Genomic DNA, 20,621 nt, shown 5'->3' on the forward strand with positions numbered 1-20,621 from the left:
CGTGGGCCGGCCCGCCACCTTTTGACCAAGTCAAACGGACCGGACTTTTCACAGGAATGGGCCTCTGTTGGGCCGTGCCACGTGTTGCCGTATCATAGGCGCCTTCGGTCCAACGAGCGGATGACATCTGTCCCAACGGTGAGCCGACACGTGTTTCCTCCAGCCAATGATGATTTTACACGTGGAAAATCCCCATTGGTCGGGGCTGTTAACGGGTTATCGGATCCAAAACCCGACCCGATAGCTTAACGGCGTTCCGTTATGGTGGATGCCACGTGTCGGTCACCCTTGACGAAAGCACTTTTGTGACGCGCGATTTATCGTCATGGAAGTGGACACTTCCGTGATGATAATTTTGGTAATGTCATGGAACACTTCTATGACAGCACATGTATGACTTTCTTGATTCTCTCATAAAATCGTCATGGATGTACATGCATGACAAAAAAGCGATCTAGTGTGACAAACACGTATCATCATGGAAGTGTATTTTTTTTAGTGCAACTACCGCACCGAGCTAGCTGACTTCGACATCGCCCGCATTGGCCTCCCGTACAACGCCATCCTCGGGTACCCAGCTCTGGCCCAGTTCGTGGCGGCGACTCATCCAGCCTACAACCTCGTAAAAATGCCTGGAAGAAAAGGTGTCCTCACCATCAATGGGGACACCAAGGAGGCCGTGATGGCGCTCAAACTTGCCTTCTGGACCGCTGCGGCGGCACAGCCCATCGGCATCGGTGCTCCCGAGGCCAAGGAGGCCACGCCAACCAAGAAGAAGCAGTTGTTCAACCAAGACAAGGTAGAGACCAAGCAGGTGCCGGTCGACGAGGACGGCTCCTCAGGAGCCACCTTCACCATAGGTGCCGGCCTCAACCCCAACCAAGAGGAAGCATTGGTGAAATTCTTGTGCGCGAACAAGGACATATCCGCATGGGAGCCCAATCAGCTGGTGGGGGTCCCGAGAGAGGTGATTCAGCACCACTTAAGGGTGTGCCCCAATGTGTGTCCTATGAAGCAGCGAGCAAGGCGGCAGTCCATGGAAAAGTGGGCCTTCATCATCTAAGAGACTCGCAAGTTCGAGGCGGCAGGTGCTGTTCGTGAGGTTAGGTACCCCGAATGGCTGGCGAACCTAGTCGTGGTGCCAAAGAAAGGCGGGAAGGAACGAATGTGTGTCGACTTCACCAACCTCAACAAGGCGTGCCCTCAAGATCCGTTCCCTCTCCTGTGTATCGACCAGATCGTCGACTCCACAGCCAAGTGCGACCTACTGTGCTTCCTGGATGCGTTCTCAGGGTATCACCAAATCAAGATGGCGGTGGAAGATGTAGAGAAGACGGCCTTCCTGACCCCATGTGGTGTGTACTGCTACATATGTATGCCCTTCGGACTACGCAACATGGGTGTGACCTTTCAGCAGCTCATGCACATCGCTTTAGGGCGGCAGCTTGGGAGGAACATGGAGACCTATGTCAACGACATTGTGGTGAAGTCTCGGGAGGCGACAACCTTGATCCAAGACCTGGAGGAGACCTTCGAAAGCATGCGCCAGGTGAACTTGCGGCTTAACCCAAAAAGTGTGTGTTCGGTGTCCCTTCCGGCAAGCTGCTGGGATAGAGGCGAACCTGGAGAAGATCAAGGACACTTAGGACATGAGCCCACCGCAGACCCTCAAGGAAATGCAGAAGCTGGCTGGTTGGGTGACTGCGTTGGGGCACTTCATCTCCAAGATCGGAGAGCACGCCTTACCCTTCTTCAAGCTGATGAAGAAGAAGGGCTCATTCGAGTGGACTCCGGAGGCCGACCGAGCCTTCCAAGACCTCAAGAGATACCTGACCACCCCTGTGGTGATGGTTGCGCCACCGCCTCTCGAGCCTCTACTACTTTATCTTGCCGCCACTCTATACTCCGCCAGTGCTGCGCTAGTGCCAGTTCGGGAGGATCACCAAGCCAAGAGCGCGCCACACCAAGCTACACCGCCAGCCGAGATGACGCAAGAAGGCGCAGCAAGACCCATAGCGGCAGCAACAGAAGACCAAGCTCGGCAGGACGCCACCGTAGGGGTTCCCACAAGCGATTAGGCGCCAGGGGTCCCGCCAGCTCATGAGGCACCCCAGCTTTCACAAGACGCGGGCCACACCAACACGCCGGTCCTCTTCAAGCAACCGGTGTATTTCGTATGCACAGTGTTGAGGTACGTGAGGGCACGATATCTCATGCCTCAAAAGCTCCTGCTCGCGCTCCTGGTGGCCTCGCACAAGTTGCGGCACTACTTCCATAGCCACCCCATCAAGGTTGTCTCAGCCTACCCGTTGGAGAGGGTGCTCAGGAGCCCCAACTTGGTCGGAAGAGTCGGCGAGTGGAACATCAAGCTGCGGGCATTCTAGTTGGAGTTCAGCACCACCAGGGTCATCAAGGGAGCTGCACTCGTTGACTTTGTGTTGGAATGGACGGATGCGCCAGTGCTGAAAGTAGGCGAGGACCGGTCCACCTCGCCTGGCAGTGAGGCGCCCGATGGATGGGTCATGTATTTCGATGGTGCCTTCGCACACCAGGGCGCGGGGGCTGGAGAAGTACTCATCTCGCCCACGCAGGACAAGCTCTACTACGCTGTGCAGCTCTACTTTCAGCAGGGCGAGAAGGTCTCTAACAACATCGCAGAATACGAAAGCCTCATAGCTGGCCTAAAGGCCGCGACTGCTCTAGGGGTGAAGCACCTCACCGTTAGGGGCGATTCATAGCTCCTCGTCAACTTCTCCAACAAAGTGTACGAGCCAGAGGACAAGCACATGGAGGCGTACCTCGCAGAAGTACGTAAGATAGAAAAGTAGTTCCTAGGCCTGGAGGTGCAGCATGTGCCCCGTGGCACCAACAAGGAAGCCGACGACATCGCCAGGAGGGCATCCAAGAGGCAGCCCCAAGAGCCTGGCGTCTTCGAGGAGCGGCTCTTCAAGCCGTCAGCGACGCCACCACTTTCAAGCACGGCATGGCCTCGGGAGGAGCTCCCACAACCGCCTGCCACAGGAGCCCCAGCTTGTGGCCCAACCTCAGGAGCTCGCTTGCTCTTGGCGCTCGAGCCTCAAGAGGGATATTGGACCAAGGAATTAAAGGAATATTTGATGCAAGCGGCGGTACCGGAGTAGGAAAAGGACGCAGAGCGCGTGGTCCGGCAATCCACGGCATACTGCATCGAGGACGGTGAGTTGTACAGGAAGTGACCAAATGATGTTTCGTTGCGTTGCATTTCCAGGGACCAGAGGAAGGAGCTGCTGATTGACATACACGGCAGGGACTGCGGACACCGCTGCTCGTCAAGGACTCTCGTCGGCAAGGTGTTCCGCAGTGGATTCTACTGGCCCACGGCGATCAACGATGCAGCTGAGCTGGTGAAGTCCTGCGAAGTTTGCTAGTTCCACGCCAAGCAGATCCATCAGCTAGCTCAGGGCCTCCAGATTATACCGCTCACATGGCCATTCATGATCTGGGAGCTGGATATCTTGGGCCCATTCCTCGAGCGCCAGGGGGTAACCGCTACCTCTATGTCGCCATCGACAAGTTCACCAAGTGCACGGATGTGGAAGCCGTCAGTACCATCCCAGCTGGTTCCGTGCTTAAGTTCATCAAGGGCCTCATGATCCATTTTGGGGTCCCCAACCGCATCATCACCGACAACGGCTCACAGTTCACCAGTAACCTCTTCAAAACATACCGTGCTAACCTTGGAACGCAGATCTGCTATGCTTCAGTGGCGCACCCCAAGAGTAATGGCCAGGCTGAACGCGCCAACACGGAGGTCCCGAGAGGCCTCAAGACCAGGACCTTCAAGAAGAAGCTCGAGGCCTGCGGCAGGGGCTGGCACGATGAGCTCTAGTCCGTGTTGTGGTCCATGCGCACCACCGCCACTAAGCCGACAGGCGAGACCCCATTCTTCCTTGTTTACGAAGCCGAAGCGGTCCTCCCTCACGAGGTCAAGCATCGCTCCGCACTGGTCCTGGCATTTGATGAAACGCAGCAGGACGCCATGTGGGGGATGGACCTTGTACTAGGGGAGGAACGACGCCGCGAAGCTGCACTGAGGGCGGCAAGGTACCAGCAGGCGCTGTGGCGGTACCACTGCCACAGCATTCGCTCCAGGACGCTCGAGGCAGGCGACCTCATCCTGAGGCGGGTCCTCTCCAGGGAAGGGTTGCACAAGCTCTCACCCATGTGGGAGGGCCCATTCAGGGTTGTCCATATCTCCAGGCCTGGCGCCGCGCGCCTGGAAACGCTGGACGGGGTGCCCATCCAGAACGCCTGGAACATCCAGCACCTCCGGAAGTTCTACCCATGAAGCAAGGCCCAGTGCCTGTGAAGCAAGGCCCCGTGCCTATGAAGAAAGGCCCGGTGCCTGTGAAGAAGGCCCGGCACCTATGAAGAATTGCCGCCCGTGACACTCTCACGTAATAATGAGTGGGGCTGTACACGCCCCGGAGTCTCAGGAGTGCTGCCCTCGGGCCTCGGGGGCTCCCTCCCACGCCTAGTGGCAGCACTTAGCTCCGCGCTGGTGAGAAGACATGAAGACTAGACTAGGTGCCGGACGCGGCTTTTCATTTGCTTTCCGTAGTTGGCTTGCCTTCTCTTAATCCAAGTTTGCTTCTGGTGTCCCTTGATGATTTGGTTCGGTCGCCTTTTGCCTCCTTTTCCAAATCCAGTCCGCTTGTGTTCTCTCTCTCGCATACCTCGCGAGGGGGCTAGGCAGGCGCCTTCGCGAGGGTTTCTTCCTCCTGTGTTGGTCTTTCTCTCTGCCTTCGGTCTGCTTTCTTGTGGAGCACCCTCATTCGAGCCCACAAACCAACACATCTCTCCTAATCAGTGCCCCTCGGGTACCACGATATGAAGCGCTGGGTCAAGGCTCGGGTGAACGACAAGTCTCCTAGCGAGCTTCCTAACAAATTATTTTGTAGTTCCTGAACAACCACTAAGCCAAGACGGTCACGAGGAAACAAGTGCCTCGTGAAGAAGAGGCTTCCCCGAATGTGCCACGCTAAGTTATCTCCGCACAAAATAATGACACGACACAGAAATAACAAGCATATCATAACGATTGAGGGATCACAATTTGATACACGCCCCTCCGGGCCCATACTGGTTTCATTTTGATGCAGGAAAGAAAAAAGGAACAAAACAAAAGCGGTGTTGCAGCGAACCACGGGGGCAGGCCTCCAGCGATGTCCTGAGCTTAGACGGATCCCTCCTCGCACTTCACGGAGGCGCGGCGATGAGACGACCCGCTACCACCTTCGAAGCAAGCGCGGCGGCTGGTCGTAGCCGCCGCTGCTGGAGCTTTTGCCAAGAGAAGAGTCACCGTAGCTGGATGAGGCGTGGCCGGCAGGCTCGCCCTCATTGCAGCCATCGCCGAGACCGAACACCTCCTCGCCGTTGTTCGTCTCGGGGCAGCACCCGGCACGGTGACAATCTTCCCCAAACACCCTCACGTAGAGGGTCGCATCACCATCATACTTGAAATGGCGGGTGCATCGCCTGCACAGGCGGCGCGTGCGGGCGAACGTCTGCCAACCGCGGGCCAGAGCCATGTTGCCCACGGCGGAGACTTCAACCGCGACCCAGGAAGCCCTGCTGCTGAAGCCATCCGCCTGGACCAGAGGCCGGCAGCTCGTCGACGAAGAAGCGCGGAAGCTGAAGCCAGTTACCGACCGGATCCACCGACCAGACAACGAACTCCGGCAGCACCTGTACCGAGTGGAAGCGTGGCCGGGGAGGCCGCGCAACCACGTCACATCTCACCTCATCGATGGGGCTGCCGTGACTCGAGCGACCCCCACCACGCGCAGCGGTGCCACACCGGGAGCGGGTGGCCACGGCGGGAGTCGTGGTGTGCTTGCGGGGACGGTCGCGTCCCCGCTTGGGCACCGGGGAGCCGGGCCCCTCGCGAGGGGCCTTTCCTTTCTCTGTCGCGGAGAACCTCTTCGACAGCGCCATTGGAGTCGGTGGTGGACTAGAGGAGGGAGAATCAGATAGAATGGGAAGAAGTGGGGGATGGGTGCTCCGCCCCCTTCCTCATTTATAGCAAGAGAAGGCCAACCAGCGCCCCCCATGATCAGAGGTAATGATGGTTTTCCTTGCATGTCACAGGGACTTGTCAATTCGGGCAGTTGCCGAGGCAGCATGGGGAACCGGAGACGCCACATCCAATCAACCGCCACGAGTCAACCAAGTCCGCAGGCTTTTGGGGCCCGCGGCGCTCCGTGCTTGACCCTTGGCTTCGCCTTGACGCCAAGCCCGAGCACGCCTTGGGCCCGGGTGCTACTATCGTCGTTCTAGGAACGAGGGTCCCCAGACATGCCTGCCTGCGGCCCACGGCATGGCCGGGCTGGCAGGTCTGTACGTCCCATCTTCATCGACAAGACATTCAAGACCCTCGCGAGGCCGACGACGCAAGACCTCCTCAGGAGCGGCCTCGCCAGGCAAGCTCGTGAGGGGCAGAGAGATCAAGGCAAGGCAAACCTCGCGAGGTCCTCGTGACATGAGGCATGACGATCGAGCCCAGGCGGGCGCCAGGAGAGCGCCAGCGCGCGCAATGTCCTTGCTTCCTCTTTGGTGCCAAGGGGGCAAGCGCAGGCGCAGAGTACCGAGGCATGAAGCAAAGGTTTCCATATTGGTGCAATGAGACCAAGACCAGAAGGACGACAAGACAGAGGTCACCATGGAGCCCAGGACGGCGTCACCATCAGAGCCTTTGGCAGGCGAAGACCGCTTTTGTCAGGATAAGCTGTACTAGTTGTCCCCTTTCAAATTGGCCATTGTTGGCTCCCTTCTTGCTCAATATTCGGGGAGAGGACCAGGGCCTATATAAGTAGAACTAGCCACCACAATAGAGGGGATGGTCCTCATCACGAACAAACTGATTGGAGACGGATCCAAGATCATCTCACCACACAAGTTCACCAAGCACAAGAACACCTCAACCTCGGGAGGCTGTTCTTCCCCTTGTACTGTTCATCATCAGCCCAAGAGGAAACCACCACCACCACACTACAGTAGGGTATTACACCACAACAGTGGCCCGAACTAGTATAAATCTTGTGTCTTTCTGTGTTGTGAGTTCGTCGAGTCCGTCCGCGAGATCTTGGAGAGCTAGGGCGTGGATTGATAGGGAGAAAACCTTCGCGCACACCCTAGTGTTCGAACCTTGAGGGTTTTGCCGGAACCCGTGATCCGACAACAGCACCTCACACTCCTCGACAACCTAAAGGAAACATTCACTAACCTGCGCGAATACCAAGTCAAGGTCAACCCGGAGAAGTGTGTTTTCAGCGTCCCGGCCGGAAAGCAACTTGGGTTCCTCGTCTCGGAGCGCGGCATTGAGGCAAACCCGGAGAAGATCAAGGCCATTGAGAGCATGCGCAAGCCGGCTCGGCTGCGCGATGTCCAGAAGTTCACTGGCTGCTTGGCCTCAGTCAGGCGGTTTCTCAGCTAGCTGGGCGAGAGGGCCTTGCCCCTGTATCAGCTGATGAAGAAGACGACACCGCTCGAATGGAACGACCAGGCGCACGAAGCTTTCAGGGACCTTATGCGCATGCTCTCCACCGCACCCGTCCTAGCCGCGCCGTCCGAGAAGAAGCCACTGCTGCTCTAGGTTGCCGCAGCCTCATGGTCGGTCAGCACGGTAATGGTGGTTGAGCGACCAGAGAAGGGCAAGGTCCAAGCCATCCAGCGCCCGGTCTACTACCTGAGCGAGGTTCTCTCTGCCTCCAAGCGGAACTATCCGCACTACTAGAAGATGTGTTAAGCGTGTAATTCACCGACTTCCAAGAGCACGTTGTTACCGTGGTCAACACGACCCCCCATGGCGAAATCATCGGGTGCCGGGACGCCTCTGGCCGGGTCGCCAAGTGGGCCCTCGAGCTAGCTGGCCACACATCCTCTACGAGCCCCACACGACGATCAAGTCCCAAGCCTTGGCCGACTTCCTTGTCGACTGGACCGAGACCCAGTATCAGCCACCATCGCTGGACTCAACGCACTGGCGCCTGCACTTCGACGGCTCCAAGATGCATCTCGGCCTAGGGGCCAGCATCGTGTTGTCCTCTCCAAAGGGCGACCGGCTTCAGTACGCGCTCCAGATCCACTTCGCCGGCTGCAAAAACCTCGCCGAGTATGAAGCCCTTGTGCATGGCCTCCGGCTTGCCAAGGAACTCGGCATCCGGCGCATCCTATCCGATGGCGACTCAAATCTGGTGGTGCAGCAGTGCTCCGTCGAGTGGGACGCCTGCGACCCCAACATGGAAAGCTACCGCTTCCTCGTTCAAAAGCTGTCCGGTTTCTTCGTGGGCTGCGAGTTCCTCCATGTCTCGCGCGCAGAAAACGAGGTCGCCGACATGCTCGCCAAGATCGCCTCGTCCCGACAGTCCATCATGTCCGGCGTCTCCCTCGAGCACCTGCACAAGCCGTCCATCAAGCCGTCTCCGGACTCCGAGTCTATCTATGTTCTGGATGACCCGACCGCGCCTCAACCCAGCCGGGGACTGCCGGACCCGGCCCGGGGACTGCTAAACCTGGCCCGGGGACTGCCGAACCTGGCCCAGGGGTTGCCAAACCCGGCTTGGGGACTGCCGTACCCGACCCAGCCGCTGTCATCCTCCACCCATCCACCGCCGTTCCTAACTCGGGGGCTGCTGACCCCGGCCCGGGGACTGCCACCCCGGAACCCGCCTTGGTGGCTATCTTCACCGAGGTAACTGCTCCATCATGGGCTCTGCCCATTTCAGAGTTTCTGGAGGATGGGGTTCTCCCCATGGACGAAACCGAGGCCCGGCAAGTACAACACCGGGCGTCCACCTACAGCATCATTAACAACGAGCTCATCAAGTGTAGCTCCACCGGCGTGTTTCAGTGTTCCGTCGAGCAAGACCGCGGCATTGAGATCCTCCTCAACATACACCAGGGCGAGTGCGGGCACCATGCTGCCTCGCCGTCCCTAGTGGCCAAGGATTTCTGCCATGGTTTTTACTGGCCCATGGCCCTCCAAGACGCCAAGTCGCTCATCCTCAAGTGCGAGGGATGCCAGCGCTTCAGCAAGCGCAGCCACCAGTCGGACTCGGCACTCCCGATCATCCCGATCGCCTGGCCTTTCCCGGTCTGGGGACTCAAAATTGTGAGACCCTTCAAGACCGCTCGGTGCAGCATGACGCATTTGCTGGTGGCCGTGGACAAGTTCACCAAATGGATCGAAGTAAGGCCAATCAAGAAGCTGGATGGCCAACAGTCGTCCGATTCATCAAAGATATCGCGGTGTGCTACGGCATGCCGAACAACATCATCGCGGACAACGGCACCAACTTCGCGAAGGGCACGCTTGCGCAATACTGCTCCATCTCCGGCATCCGCCTCGACCTGGCATCCGTGGCACACCACAGTCCAACAGCCAGGTCAAGCGGGCCAATGGCCTCATCCTATCCGGCATCAAGCCATGACTAGTCGAGCCTCTCATCCGCTCACCCGGCAGCTGGCTCGATGAGTTGCCGGCCGTCCTGTGGAGCCTCCACACCATGCCAAACCGGTCGACCGGGTTCACCCCGTTCTTCCTCATCAACGGAGCTGAAGCCGTCATCTTGATCGACGTCGAGTTCGACTCGTCCCGCGCCCTGATGTACATTGAAGCCGTAGAACGGGGTGTACTCGAAGAAGCACGCCTCCTGGCGCTCAGCCGATCATCCATCTACCAGCAAGGCCTAAGTCACTACCACAGCAAGAAGATCAAGCCACTCGCATTCCGGGAGGGAGACCTCGTCCCCCGACTCGTCCAGCAGCAAGCCGGCCAACACAAGCTATCCTCCCCATGGGAGGGTCCCTTCATCATCAGCAAGGCCTTGTGTGACCGCAATGCCTACTACCTCATCGACGCCCGCAAGTCAAACAACTACAAGAGAGACACCGCCGGCGAAGAGACAACCCGGTCGTGGAACGCATAAGTCCTCTGCCCGTTTTACAGTTAGTTGTGTACACGTATGTATCGCTGCCTTTTGTAATCATATGAAAACTATGGGGTCCCCGAACGACCCTGGGGGGCTGCCCCTTTTGACCAAGCTTTTATGTCTCCTGCATTATGCATCATTTTCTTCTCAAGCCAACCCCATCGCCGGTTCCACTCGCTCGACCGGGGGGCTCGGGGGCTGGCCGGCTTGGTCACCACCCGCCGCCTTCTTTGGTAATTCCTAACGTGTTGAGGTCACTTCGGCCCTCCACTTTTCCCTAGGCCACAGAACCGGCTTCGGCTGTTGGCTGGCAAGCACAACGGGCCATAACACCAGTGCGCCAAAAATACTAATTCAAGGATCACTGGATTGCCCAACCCGGCCCCGACAGTTCAAGTTGCCGCACGAGCGGCTGCTGGCAAACCGGCTCCGCCGGATTGCCGCCAGCCGGCCCAGTGGGTGTTTAGCTCGCGCTCAACGTTTCAAAAAGCCTAAGTACCGCACGCTCCTCTCCAAGGCCGAACTCCTTGTCACGGACCGGAGCCTCGGCCGTCAGACTCGCGGGGGGAGGCCCAAGAGGGGAAGGTCGCAAGAACACTGCTCAAGAAACGAAAGGCAAAAGTGCAAGCATCTAAAGAATATATACATCAAAAATTTAAAAGACAGGCCCAAGGCCAAAGTTCATTACACCCGAACACCCCTAGTGGGTGGGTGGACCAACTACCTAACAGAAAATTTTACTAAGATTAACAGGGCAGCCTCGGACATCTCCAGCGTCGGGTCGCGCAGCTGCCGACTCCTCCTCAGCGGCCTCCGGGTTCGCCGAGGTGCCGGCGTCCTCCTCTCCGTCATCATCGTCGCCATAGATGCCCGTCTCCTCGTGTCAGATTACAAGTTTCGGCAAACCCTTGAGGTTCGAACACTGGGGTGCGCACGAAGATCTCTCTCCCCCTAGCTCACACTCTCGCAATGATCTCAAAGCCTAGCTCGTCGAACCCGAGGAACAAGGGACACAAGAGTTTATACTGGTTCAGGCCACCATTGTCGTGTAATACCCTACTCCAGTGTGGTATGGTGGATTGCCTTGTAGGCTGAGGATGAACAAGTACAAGGGAAGGACACCCTCCTGAGGAGAGGTGTTCTTGAGCTCGATGAGCTTGTGTGGTTGCCTTGGTGGAATGGATCCGGTATAAGATCAGATGATCTCCCCCTCCTATGGTGGTGGCCAGTCCTGTTTATAGAGGCCCGGGTTCTCTTCCCAAATATTAGGCTGGAAGGGATCCCACAATGGCCAATTTGAAGGGGGACAACTACTACATGTTATCCTGACAAAAGATGGTCTTCGCTTGCCGAAGGCTCTGGTGGTCATGCCGTCGTGGGCTCCGTGATGACGTCCGTCCTGCCGTCCTGCTGGCCTTGGTCTCGTTGCAGCGATATTGAAACCTTTGCCTGATGCCTCGGGACTCCTCGCCTGCACCTGCGTCTATAGCACCAAAGAGGCAGCTGGTACTCTGCACCCGCTGGCCCCCGCCTGGCGCCCGTGTAACGCCCACGATGCGGCTATAGCTCCCATGTGTCGAGGCACGAATGAGAGGCATAACCGCATAGTGGTATTGTCGCACCGTTCCCAGAACGCCGACAGTAGCACCCGGGCCCAAGGCGCGCCCGGACTTGGCCGTGCAGGGAGGCGGAAGGGAGAGAGCGAAGCGCCGCGGGCCCTAACAGCCTGCGGCCTTGGGCACCGCGTGGCGGTTGATTGGACGTGGGTGGCACTGTTCCCCCACGCCCTCCTTATCTTGCACCGTGCTAGGCGTACCCGTAGTCGCACACAGCCGTTCCCCTTTTATCGCTCGAGCGCCCTCTGTCCTTCCTCCGCTCGAACTCCGGCTTCTGTTTTCAACTCAATCTCGAGCCTCCCCCCTTCCCATCACCATGGCTTCGACGAAGAAGGGAAGAGGGAAGAAACTCGTGTCTCCGCCTTGCCCGCCGCCGCCGGCGGCCCCCATCGAGGTCTTGGGCAAGGTCATCTTGGCTCTGGCCACCATCTTCAATGAATGCGGGAGGACGACGGCATGGCCCGCGTCCCACTTCTCCATCGACAGGACAGCCACCGAGGTCCCGTATCTTGCCGACGCCCTGTGGGCAGGGCTGGTTCCCCTCTTTTCTGATTTCTTGTACGCCGTGCTTTCCCACTATCAGATCCACATGATGCATCTGGGTCCTGAATCCATCACCCTCCTTTCGGTCTTCGCCTTTGTTTGCGAAGCTATGGTGGGCATCCCTCCTTCGGTTGCCCTGCTGCGCCACTTCTTTCTCGTTGCATCTTGTCGACCCTACACAATGCTGAGCTTGTGTGAGCTTCGTTGCCGCGCCTGAGACGGCGGCCTCTGGGATTGACTTCAAGCTCCCCCTGCCCGCGGTCGGGTTCCGCGAGCGGTGGCTGTATGTGGACGCAGGACTGCCTAGCCCCCTGCTATTGGAGCCAACCTCGCCTGCCGTCCCCAATTCTGGCTGGGGCCAGGAGACGCTTGAGAGCCCCCGGCTCGTCTTTGTCTGGCGCCGCTTCGCGCTCCTGAGGTCGCTTGGCATGAAAGCGCCCAAGGTGGTGAAGGAGTTCCTGCTATGCCGCGTTGCTCCTCTTCAACGCCACTCTCGCCGGATGTGGGCCTTCCGTGGGCGCGAGGATCGTATGAGGCTCCAGGAAGAGGACCTGACTCCTGAGGTGCTGAGGACGGCGCTCTTGACCCTAGCTGGGGACCTCAACCCCGGCAGCGTCCGGCAGGGAGGGGCCTTGTTGTACCTCTGCCAGAGCAGGGGCGACTTTGTGAAGCAGATGCCTGTCTTAGATGAGTGGGGGCTGTGCCCCGCCGGCCTTCAGGGGCCTCACGGGAACCCAGTGGTGGCGACTGCCCTACCAATCGGCCAAGGCGACTCATCCTCGAGTGGCGGAGCAGGGAGGCACGAGGCGCCAGAGGCCGAGGGGGATCCCGGCGCGGTGACAGCGCCGGGCGAGGCTCATGAGGAAGCAGCTCTCGGGGCCCGTGCCCTAAGGCTGAGGGTGGCGAGCAGCTGCTCTCAATGCCTGCGACTGGGGCCCCTGAGGCTCCAGCTGCGTCTCTTGGGGAGGCGATTGGCACAGCACATTGGGCAGGCGCCTCTGCCGCGGATCGCCTTGCCGCTCCGTCTTCGTCAGAGGTTGATCCATGCGCCCAACTCTTGGGCCGCTTCCGCGTGAACTTTGAGGCTCTCCATTAGAGAAGGGAGGCCCTGGGCGACGATTACCCTTGTCGCCTGCTGAAGCGTAGGAAGTACTTCGCCACTGATGAGTAAGCCTTTTCCTTTCCCGGCTTCCGATCCTTCTGTTACTTGTACTGACCCTTGCTCCGCAGGCCCCTTCTAGCCGAGCTTGCGGAGACGGCTGAGGAGCCGTCCCCCTTGGCTTCGCACCCTCCACCGTCCACGAGCGCCCTGAGCAGCGGAGCCCTTATGGTGGGGGCGATCGAAAAGGCGAACCATCCCGAGGCGCACCGCGGCCACACGGACCTCGCGATCCTCCTTCGCGGGCCTTCTCGTGGCATAGCCAGCCTGCCATGGGCCTCTCGCCTGGTCATGAACTGCGATTGGCTGAGGCGCTTCCCGCGCTCTTCTCCTGAGGACGGGCTGGCCCCAGGCCGGGCTTCTGACGCGGCGTGCCCGGCCGTCGCGAGGGTGCCAGCCCCCAGCCCAGAGGGGGAGTGCTGACTCGCGGCCCCCGGCGCATGCTTGGGGCGGATGATGGTGTGGAAGACATGCTCGAGCGCGCTCGGGAGCGTTGCACTCTCCGCCAAGGATTCCTTCGAAGGGCGAGTGACGCAGTGAGCCTGCTTGGTGAGGAGCTTGCTGATGAAGACGCGCGCATTGAGGCCGAGAGCCTACGCCTGGCTGGAGTGAGGCACGAGCTGGAGGGCGCCATCGCCCTTGCGCGCCGCGAGCGTGGTCTTGATGTAGCAGAGGCCAAGGCGTCGTTGGTGGCCTCTCGGGAGGCCCGGTCTCGGGCCGCTGAGGAGGCTCGGGAGGCTGACCGGCGGCAAACAGCTGCAGAGGAGCGGGCTCGGGAGCTTCTGGCCTAGTGCCACTCGCTGGAGGAGCAGGTGGAACTGCGCGAGGCAGCCCTCGCGTCGATGAAGGTGGCCTCTGGCAACTCAGCAGAGCTCCAGAGGCGTGAGGAGGCGCTGACACTGGAAGCCGCCGAACGTACCCGCGAGTACGAGCGTCTGGAGACGACGGAGCGCTTGGTGACGCAGGAGGAGGATGATGTTGCTGCACAGGAAGCCCGCGTCCTGGAGGAGGTCAGACGTCGAGTGGCGATGGCACATTTGAACCTGTGGGCAGCGTGCATAATGTCCTTGCTTCCTCTTTGGTGCCAAGGGGGCAAGCGCAGGCGCAGAGTACCGAGGCATGAAGCAAAGGTTTCCATATTGGTGCAATGAGACCAAGACCAGAAGGACGACAAGACAGAGGTCACCATGGAGCCCAGGACGGCGTCACCATCAGAGCCTTTGGCAGGCGAAGACCGCTTTTGTCAGGATAAGCTGTACTAGTTGTCCCCTTTCAAATTGGCCATTGTTGGCTCCCTTCTTGCTCAATATTCGGGGAGAGGACCAGGGCCTATATAAGTAGAACTAGCCACCACAATAGAGGGGATGGTCCTCATCACGAACAAACTGATTGGAGACGGATCCAAGATCATCTCACCACACAAGTTCACCAAGCACAAGAACACCTCAACCTCGGGAGGCTGTTCTTCCCCTTGTACTGTTCATCATCAGCCCAAGAGGAATCCACCACCACCACACTGCAGTAGGGTATTACACCACAACGGTGGCCCGAACTAGTATAAATCTTGTGTCTTTCTGTGTTGTGAGTTCGTCGAGTCCGTCCGCGAGATCTTGGAGAGCTAGGGCATGGATTGATAGGGAGAAAACCTTCGCGCACACCCTAGTGTTCGAACCTTGAGGGTTTTGCCGGAACCCGTGATCCGACAACAGCACCTCACACTCCTCGACAACCTAAAGGAAACATTCACTAACCTGCGCGAATACCAAGTCAAGGTCAACCCGGAGAAGTGTGTTTTCGGCGTCCCGGCCGGAAAGCAACTCGGCTTCCTCGTCTCGGAGCGCGGCATTGAGGCAAACCCGGAGAAGATCAAGGCCATTGAGAGCATGCGCAAGCCGGCTCGGCTGCGCGATGTCCAGAAGTTCACTGGCTGCTTGGCCTCAGTCAGGCGGTTTCTCAGCTAGCTGGGCGAGAGGGCCTTGCCCCTGTATCAGCTGATGAAGAAGACGACACCGCTCGAATGGAACGACCAGGCGCACGAAGCTTTCAGGGACCTTATGCGCATGCTCTCCACCGCACCCGTCCTAGCCGCGCCGTCCGAGAAGAAGCCACTGCTGGTCTAGGTTGCCGCAGCCTCATGGTCGGTCAGCACGGTAATGGTGGTTGAGCGACCAGAGAAGGGCAAGATCCAAGCCATCCAGCGCCCGGTCTACTACCTGAGCGAGGTTCTCTCTGCCTCCAAGCGGAACTATCCGCACTACTAGAAGATGTGTTAAGCGTGTAATTCACCGACTTCCAAGAGCACGTTGTTACCGTGGTCAACATGACCCCCCATGGAGAAATCATCGGGTGCCGGGACGCCTCTGGCCGGGTCGCCAAGTGGGCCCTCGAGCTAGCTGGCCACACATCCTCTACGAGCCCCACACGACGATCAAGTCCCAAGCCTTGGCCGACTTCCTTGTCGACTGGACCGAGACCCAGTATCAGCCACCATCGCTGGACTCAACGCACTGGCGCCTGCACTTCGACGGCTCCAAGATGCATCTCGGCCTAGGGGCCAGCATCGTGTTGTCCTCTCCAAAGGGCGACCGGCTTCAGTACGCGCTCCAGATCCACTTCGCCGGCTGCAAAAACCTCGCCGAGTATGAAGCCCTTGTGCATGGCCTCCGGCTTGCCAAGGAACTCGGCATCCGGCGCATCCTATCCGATGGCGACTCAAATCTGGTGGTGCAGCAGTGCTCCGTCGAGTGGGACGCCTGCGACCCCAACATGGAAAGCTACCGCTTCCTCGTTCAAAAGCTGTCCGGTTTCTTCGTGGGCTGCGAGTTCCTCCATGTCTCGCGCGCAGAAAACGAGGTCGCCGACATGCTCGCCAAGATCGCCTCGTCCCGACAGTCCATCATGTCCGGCGTCTCCCTCGAGCACCTGCACAAGCCGTCCATCAAGCCGTCTCCGGACTCCGAGTCTATCTATGTTCTGGATGACCCGACCGCGCCTCAACCCAGCCGGGGACTGCCGGACCCGGCCCGGGGACTGCTAAACCTGGCCCGGGGACTGCCGAACCTGGCCCAGGGGTTGCCGAACCCGGCTTGGGGACTGCCGTACCCGACCCGGCCGCTGTCATCCTCCACCCATCCACCGCCGTTCCTAACTCGGGGGCTGCTGACCCCGGCCCGGGGACTGCCACCCCGGAACCCGCCTTGGTGGCTATCTTCACCGAGGTAACTGCTCCATCATGGGCTCTGCCCATTTCAGAGTTTCTGGAGGATGGGGTTCTCCCCATGGACGAAACCGAGGCCCGGCAAGTACAACACCGGGCGTCCACCTACAGCATCATTAACAACGAGCTCATCAAGTGTAGCTCCACCGGCGTGTTTCAGTGTTCCGTCGAGCAAGACCGCGGCATTGAGATCCTCCTCAACATACACCAGGGCGAGTGCGGGCACCATGCTGCCTCGCCGTCCCTAGTGGCCAAGGCTTTCTGCCATGGTTTTTACTGGCCCATGGCCCTCCAAGACGCCAAGTCGCTCATCCTCAAGTGCGAGGGATGCCAGCGCTTCAGCAAGCGCAGCCACCAGTCGGACTCGGCACTCCCGATCATCCCGATCGCCTGGCCTTTCCCGGTCTGGGGACTCAAAATTGTGAGACCCTTCAAGACCGCTCGGTGCAGCATGACGCATTTGCTGGTGGCCGTGGACAAGTTCACCAAATGGATCGAAGTAAGGCCAATCAAGAAGCTGGATGGCCAACAGTCGTCCGATTCATCAAAGATATCGCGGTGTGCTACGGCATGCCGAACAACATCATCGCGGACAACGGCACCAACTTCGCGAAGGGCACGCTTGCGCAATACTGCTCCATCTCCGGCATCCGCCTCGACCTGGCATCCGTGGCACACCACAGTCCAACAGCCAGGTCAAGCGGGCCAATGGCCTCATCCTATCCGGCATCAAGCCATGACTAGTCGAGCCTCTCATCCGCTCACCCCGTAGCTGGCTCGATGAGTTGCCGGCCGTCCTGTGGAGCCTCCACACCATGCCAAACCGGTCGACCGGGTTCACCCCGTTCTTCCTCATCAACGGAGCTGAAGCCGTCATCTTGATCGACGTCGAGTTCGACTCGTCCCGCGCCCTGATGTACATTGAAGCCGTAGAACGGGGTGTACTCGAAGAAGCACGCCTCCTGGCGCTCAGCCGATCATCCATCTACCAGCAAGGCCTAAGTCACTACCACAGCAAGAAGATCAAGCCACTCGCATTCCGGGAGGGAGACCTCGTCCCCCGACTCGTCCAGCAGCAAGCCGGCCAACACAAGCTATCCTCCCCATGGGAGGGTCCCTTCATCATCAGCAAGGCCTTGTGTGACCGCAATGCCTACTACCTCATCGACGCCCGCAAGTCAAACAACTACAAGAGAGACACCGCCGGCGAAGAGACAACCCGGTCGTGGAACGCATAAGTCCTCTGCCCGTTTTACAGTTAGTTGTGTCCACGTATGTATCGCTGCCTTTTGTAATCATATGAAAACTATGGGGTCCCCGAACGACCCTGGGGGGCTGCCCCTTTTGACCAAGCTTTTGTGTCTCCTGCATTATGCATCATTTTCTTCTCAAGCCAACCCCATCGCCGGTTCCACTCGCTCGACCGGGGGGCTCGGGGGCTGGCCGGCTTGGTCACCACCCGCCGCCTTCTTTGGTAATTCCTAACGTGTTGAGGTCACTTCGGCCCTCCACTTTTCCCTAGGCCACAGAACCGGCTTCGGCTGTTGGCTGGCAAGCACAACGGGCCATAACACCAGTGCGCCAAAAATACTAATTCAAGGATCACTGGATTGCCCAACCCGGCCCCGACAGTTCAAGTTGCCGCACGAGCGGCTGCTGGCAAACCGGCTCCGCCGGATTGCCGCCAGCCGGCCCAGTGGGTGTTTAGCTCGCGCTCAACGTTTCAAAAAGCCTAAGTACCGCACGCTCCTCTCCAAGGCCGAACTCCTTGTCACGGACCGGAGCCTCGGCCGTCAGACTCGCGGGGGGAGGCCCAAGAGGGGAAGGTCGCAAGAACACTGCTCAAGAAACGAAAGGCAAAAGTGCAAGCATCTAAAGAATATATACATCAAAAATTTAAAAGACAGGCCCAAGGCCAAAGTTCATTACACCCGAACACCCCTAGTGGGTGGGTGGACCCACTACCTAACAGAAAATTTTACTAAGATTAACAGGGCAGCCTCGGACATCTCCAGCGCCGGGTCGCGCAGTTGCCGACTCCTCCTCAGCGGCCTCCGGGTTCGCCGAGGTGCCGGCGTCCTCCTCTCCGTCATCATCGTCGCCATAGATGCCCGTCTCCTCGTGTCAGATTACAAGTTTCGGCAAACCCTTGAGGTTCGAACACTGGGGTGCGCACGAAGATCTCTCTCCCCCTAGCTCACACTCTCGCAATGATCTCAAAGCCTAGCTCGTCGAACCCGAGGAACAAGGGACACAAGAGTTTATACTGGTTCAGGCCACCATTGTCGTGTAATACCCTACTCCAGTGTGGTATGGTGGATTGCCTTGTAGGCTGAGGATGAACAAGTACAAGGGAAGGACACCCTCCTGAGGAGAGGTGTTCTTGAGCTCGATGAGCTTGTGTGGTTGCCTTGGTGGAATGGATCCGGTATAAGATCAGATGATCTCCCCCTCCTATGGTGGTGGCCAGTCCTGTTTATAGAGGCCCGGGTTCTCTTCCCAAATATTAGGCTGGAAGGGATCCCACAATGGCCAATTTGAAGGGGGACAACTACTACATGTTATCCTGACAAAAGATGGTCTTCGCTTGCCGAAGGCTCTGGTGGTCATGCCGTCGTGGGCTCCGTGATGACGTCCGTCCTGCCGTCCTGCTGGCCTTGGTCTCGTTGCAGCGATATTGAAACCTTTGCCTGATGCCTCGGGACTCCTCGCCTGCACCTGCGTCTATAGCACCAAAGAGGCAGCTGGTACTCTGCACCCGCTGGCGCCCTCCTGGCGCCCGTGTAACGCCCACGATGCGGCTATAGCTCCCATGTGTCGAGGCACGAATGAGAGGCATAACCGCATAGTGGTATTGTCGCAAGAAGGGTCATCTTCACAACACCCATCTAATGAACAAGAAAGGGATAAAGAGATTTGGCTTACACATGCCATGTCACACAATACTTAAATAAATCATACATGATTCAAAATACACACATAGACCGACTACGGTCAATTCCAAATGAAAAGAAGATAACCCCAAATGCTAGATCCCCAATCGTCCCAACTAGGCTCCACTATTGATCACCAAGAAACGAAACATAGTAACGACCAAGGTCCTCGTCGAACTCCCACTTGAGTTCGGTAGCATCACCTGCACTGGTATCATCGACACCTGCAACTGTTTTGGTAGTATCTATGAGTCACGAGGACTCAGCAATCTCAAAACCCGCGAGATCAAGACTATTTAAACTTATGGGTAGGATGTGGTAAAGAGGTGGACTTGCAGGAAGCGCTAAGCAAATATGGTGGCTAACATACACAAATAAGAGTAAGATGAGAAGCTACGCAATGGTCGTGAAGCTAGAAGTGATCAAGAAGTGATTCTGCACCTACTTACGTTCAAACATAACACAAACCGTGTTCACTTACCAGACACCGTCGAAAAGAGACCATCACGTCTACATACACGATTGATGCATTTTAATTAAGTCAAGTGTCAAGTTCTCTACAACTGGATATTAACAAATTCCCATCTGCCACGTAACCGTGGGCACGGCTTTCGAAAGTTTATACCCTGCAGGTGTGTCCCAACTTAGCCCATCACAAGCTCTCATGATCAATGAAGGATATCCCTTCTCCCAGGAAGACCGATGAATCTCAGAATCCCTGTTACAATACATTTCGACAATGGTAAAACAAGACCAGCAAGACCGCCCGAATGTGTCGACAAATCCCGATAGGAGCTACACATATCTTGTTCTCAGGGCACACCGGATGAGCAATCCATACAACTAAAACCGGCCCTCAACTTTCCCTGAGGTGGCACTACAAAGGGCTCCAGTTAGGACCAACACTCAGAGGAGCACTGGCCCGGGGGGGGGGGGGGGTTAAAATAAAGATGACCCTTGGGTTTGCAACCCCAAGGTAAAGTTATTGGTTGTTAGGAAAATGTAAAACCAATGTTGGGCCTTGATGGAGGAGTTTTATTCAAAGCGAACTGCCAAGGGGGTCCCATAACCCCAACCGTGTAAGGAATGCAAAATCAAGGAACATAACACTTGTGTGACGGAAACTAAGGCGACAAGAGTGGAACAAAACACCATGCATAAGGCCGAGCCTTCCACCCTTTA

At 58.0% G+C, this 20,621-nt stretch overlaps 1 protein-coding gene across 1 annotated transcript; it reads left to right on the forward strand.

Annotated features, from left to right (window-relative positions):
- The first annotated feature begins 17,321 nt into the window (after positions 1–17,321).
- LOC147978638 (uncharacterized) lies at positions 17,322–17,744 on the forward strand. The gene has a single exon (XM_087514834.1). It carries the CDS (start codon positions 17,322–17,324, stop codon positions 17,742–17,744), a length of 423 nt encoding a protein of 140 aa, XP_087370960.1.
- Positions 17,745–20,621: the final 2,877 nt, after the last annotated feature.

The sequence above is a fragment of the Triticum urartu genome, chromosome 3A, assembly GCF_056163025.1.
Source record: "Triticum urartu cultivar PI428250 chromosome 3A, HENAU_Tu73, whole genome shotgun sequence".
Classification (NCBI taxonomy): Eukaryota; Viridiplantae; Streptophyta; class Magnoliopsida; order Poales; family Poaceae; genus Triticum; species Triticum urartu.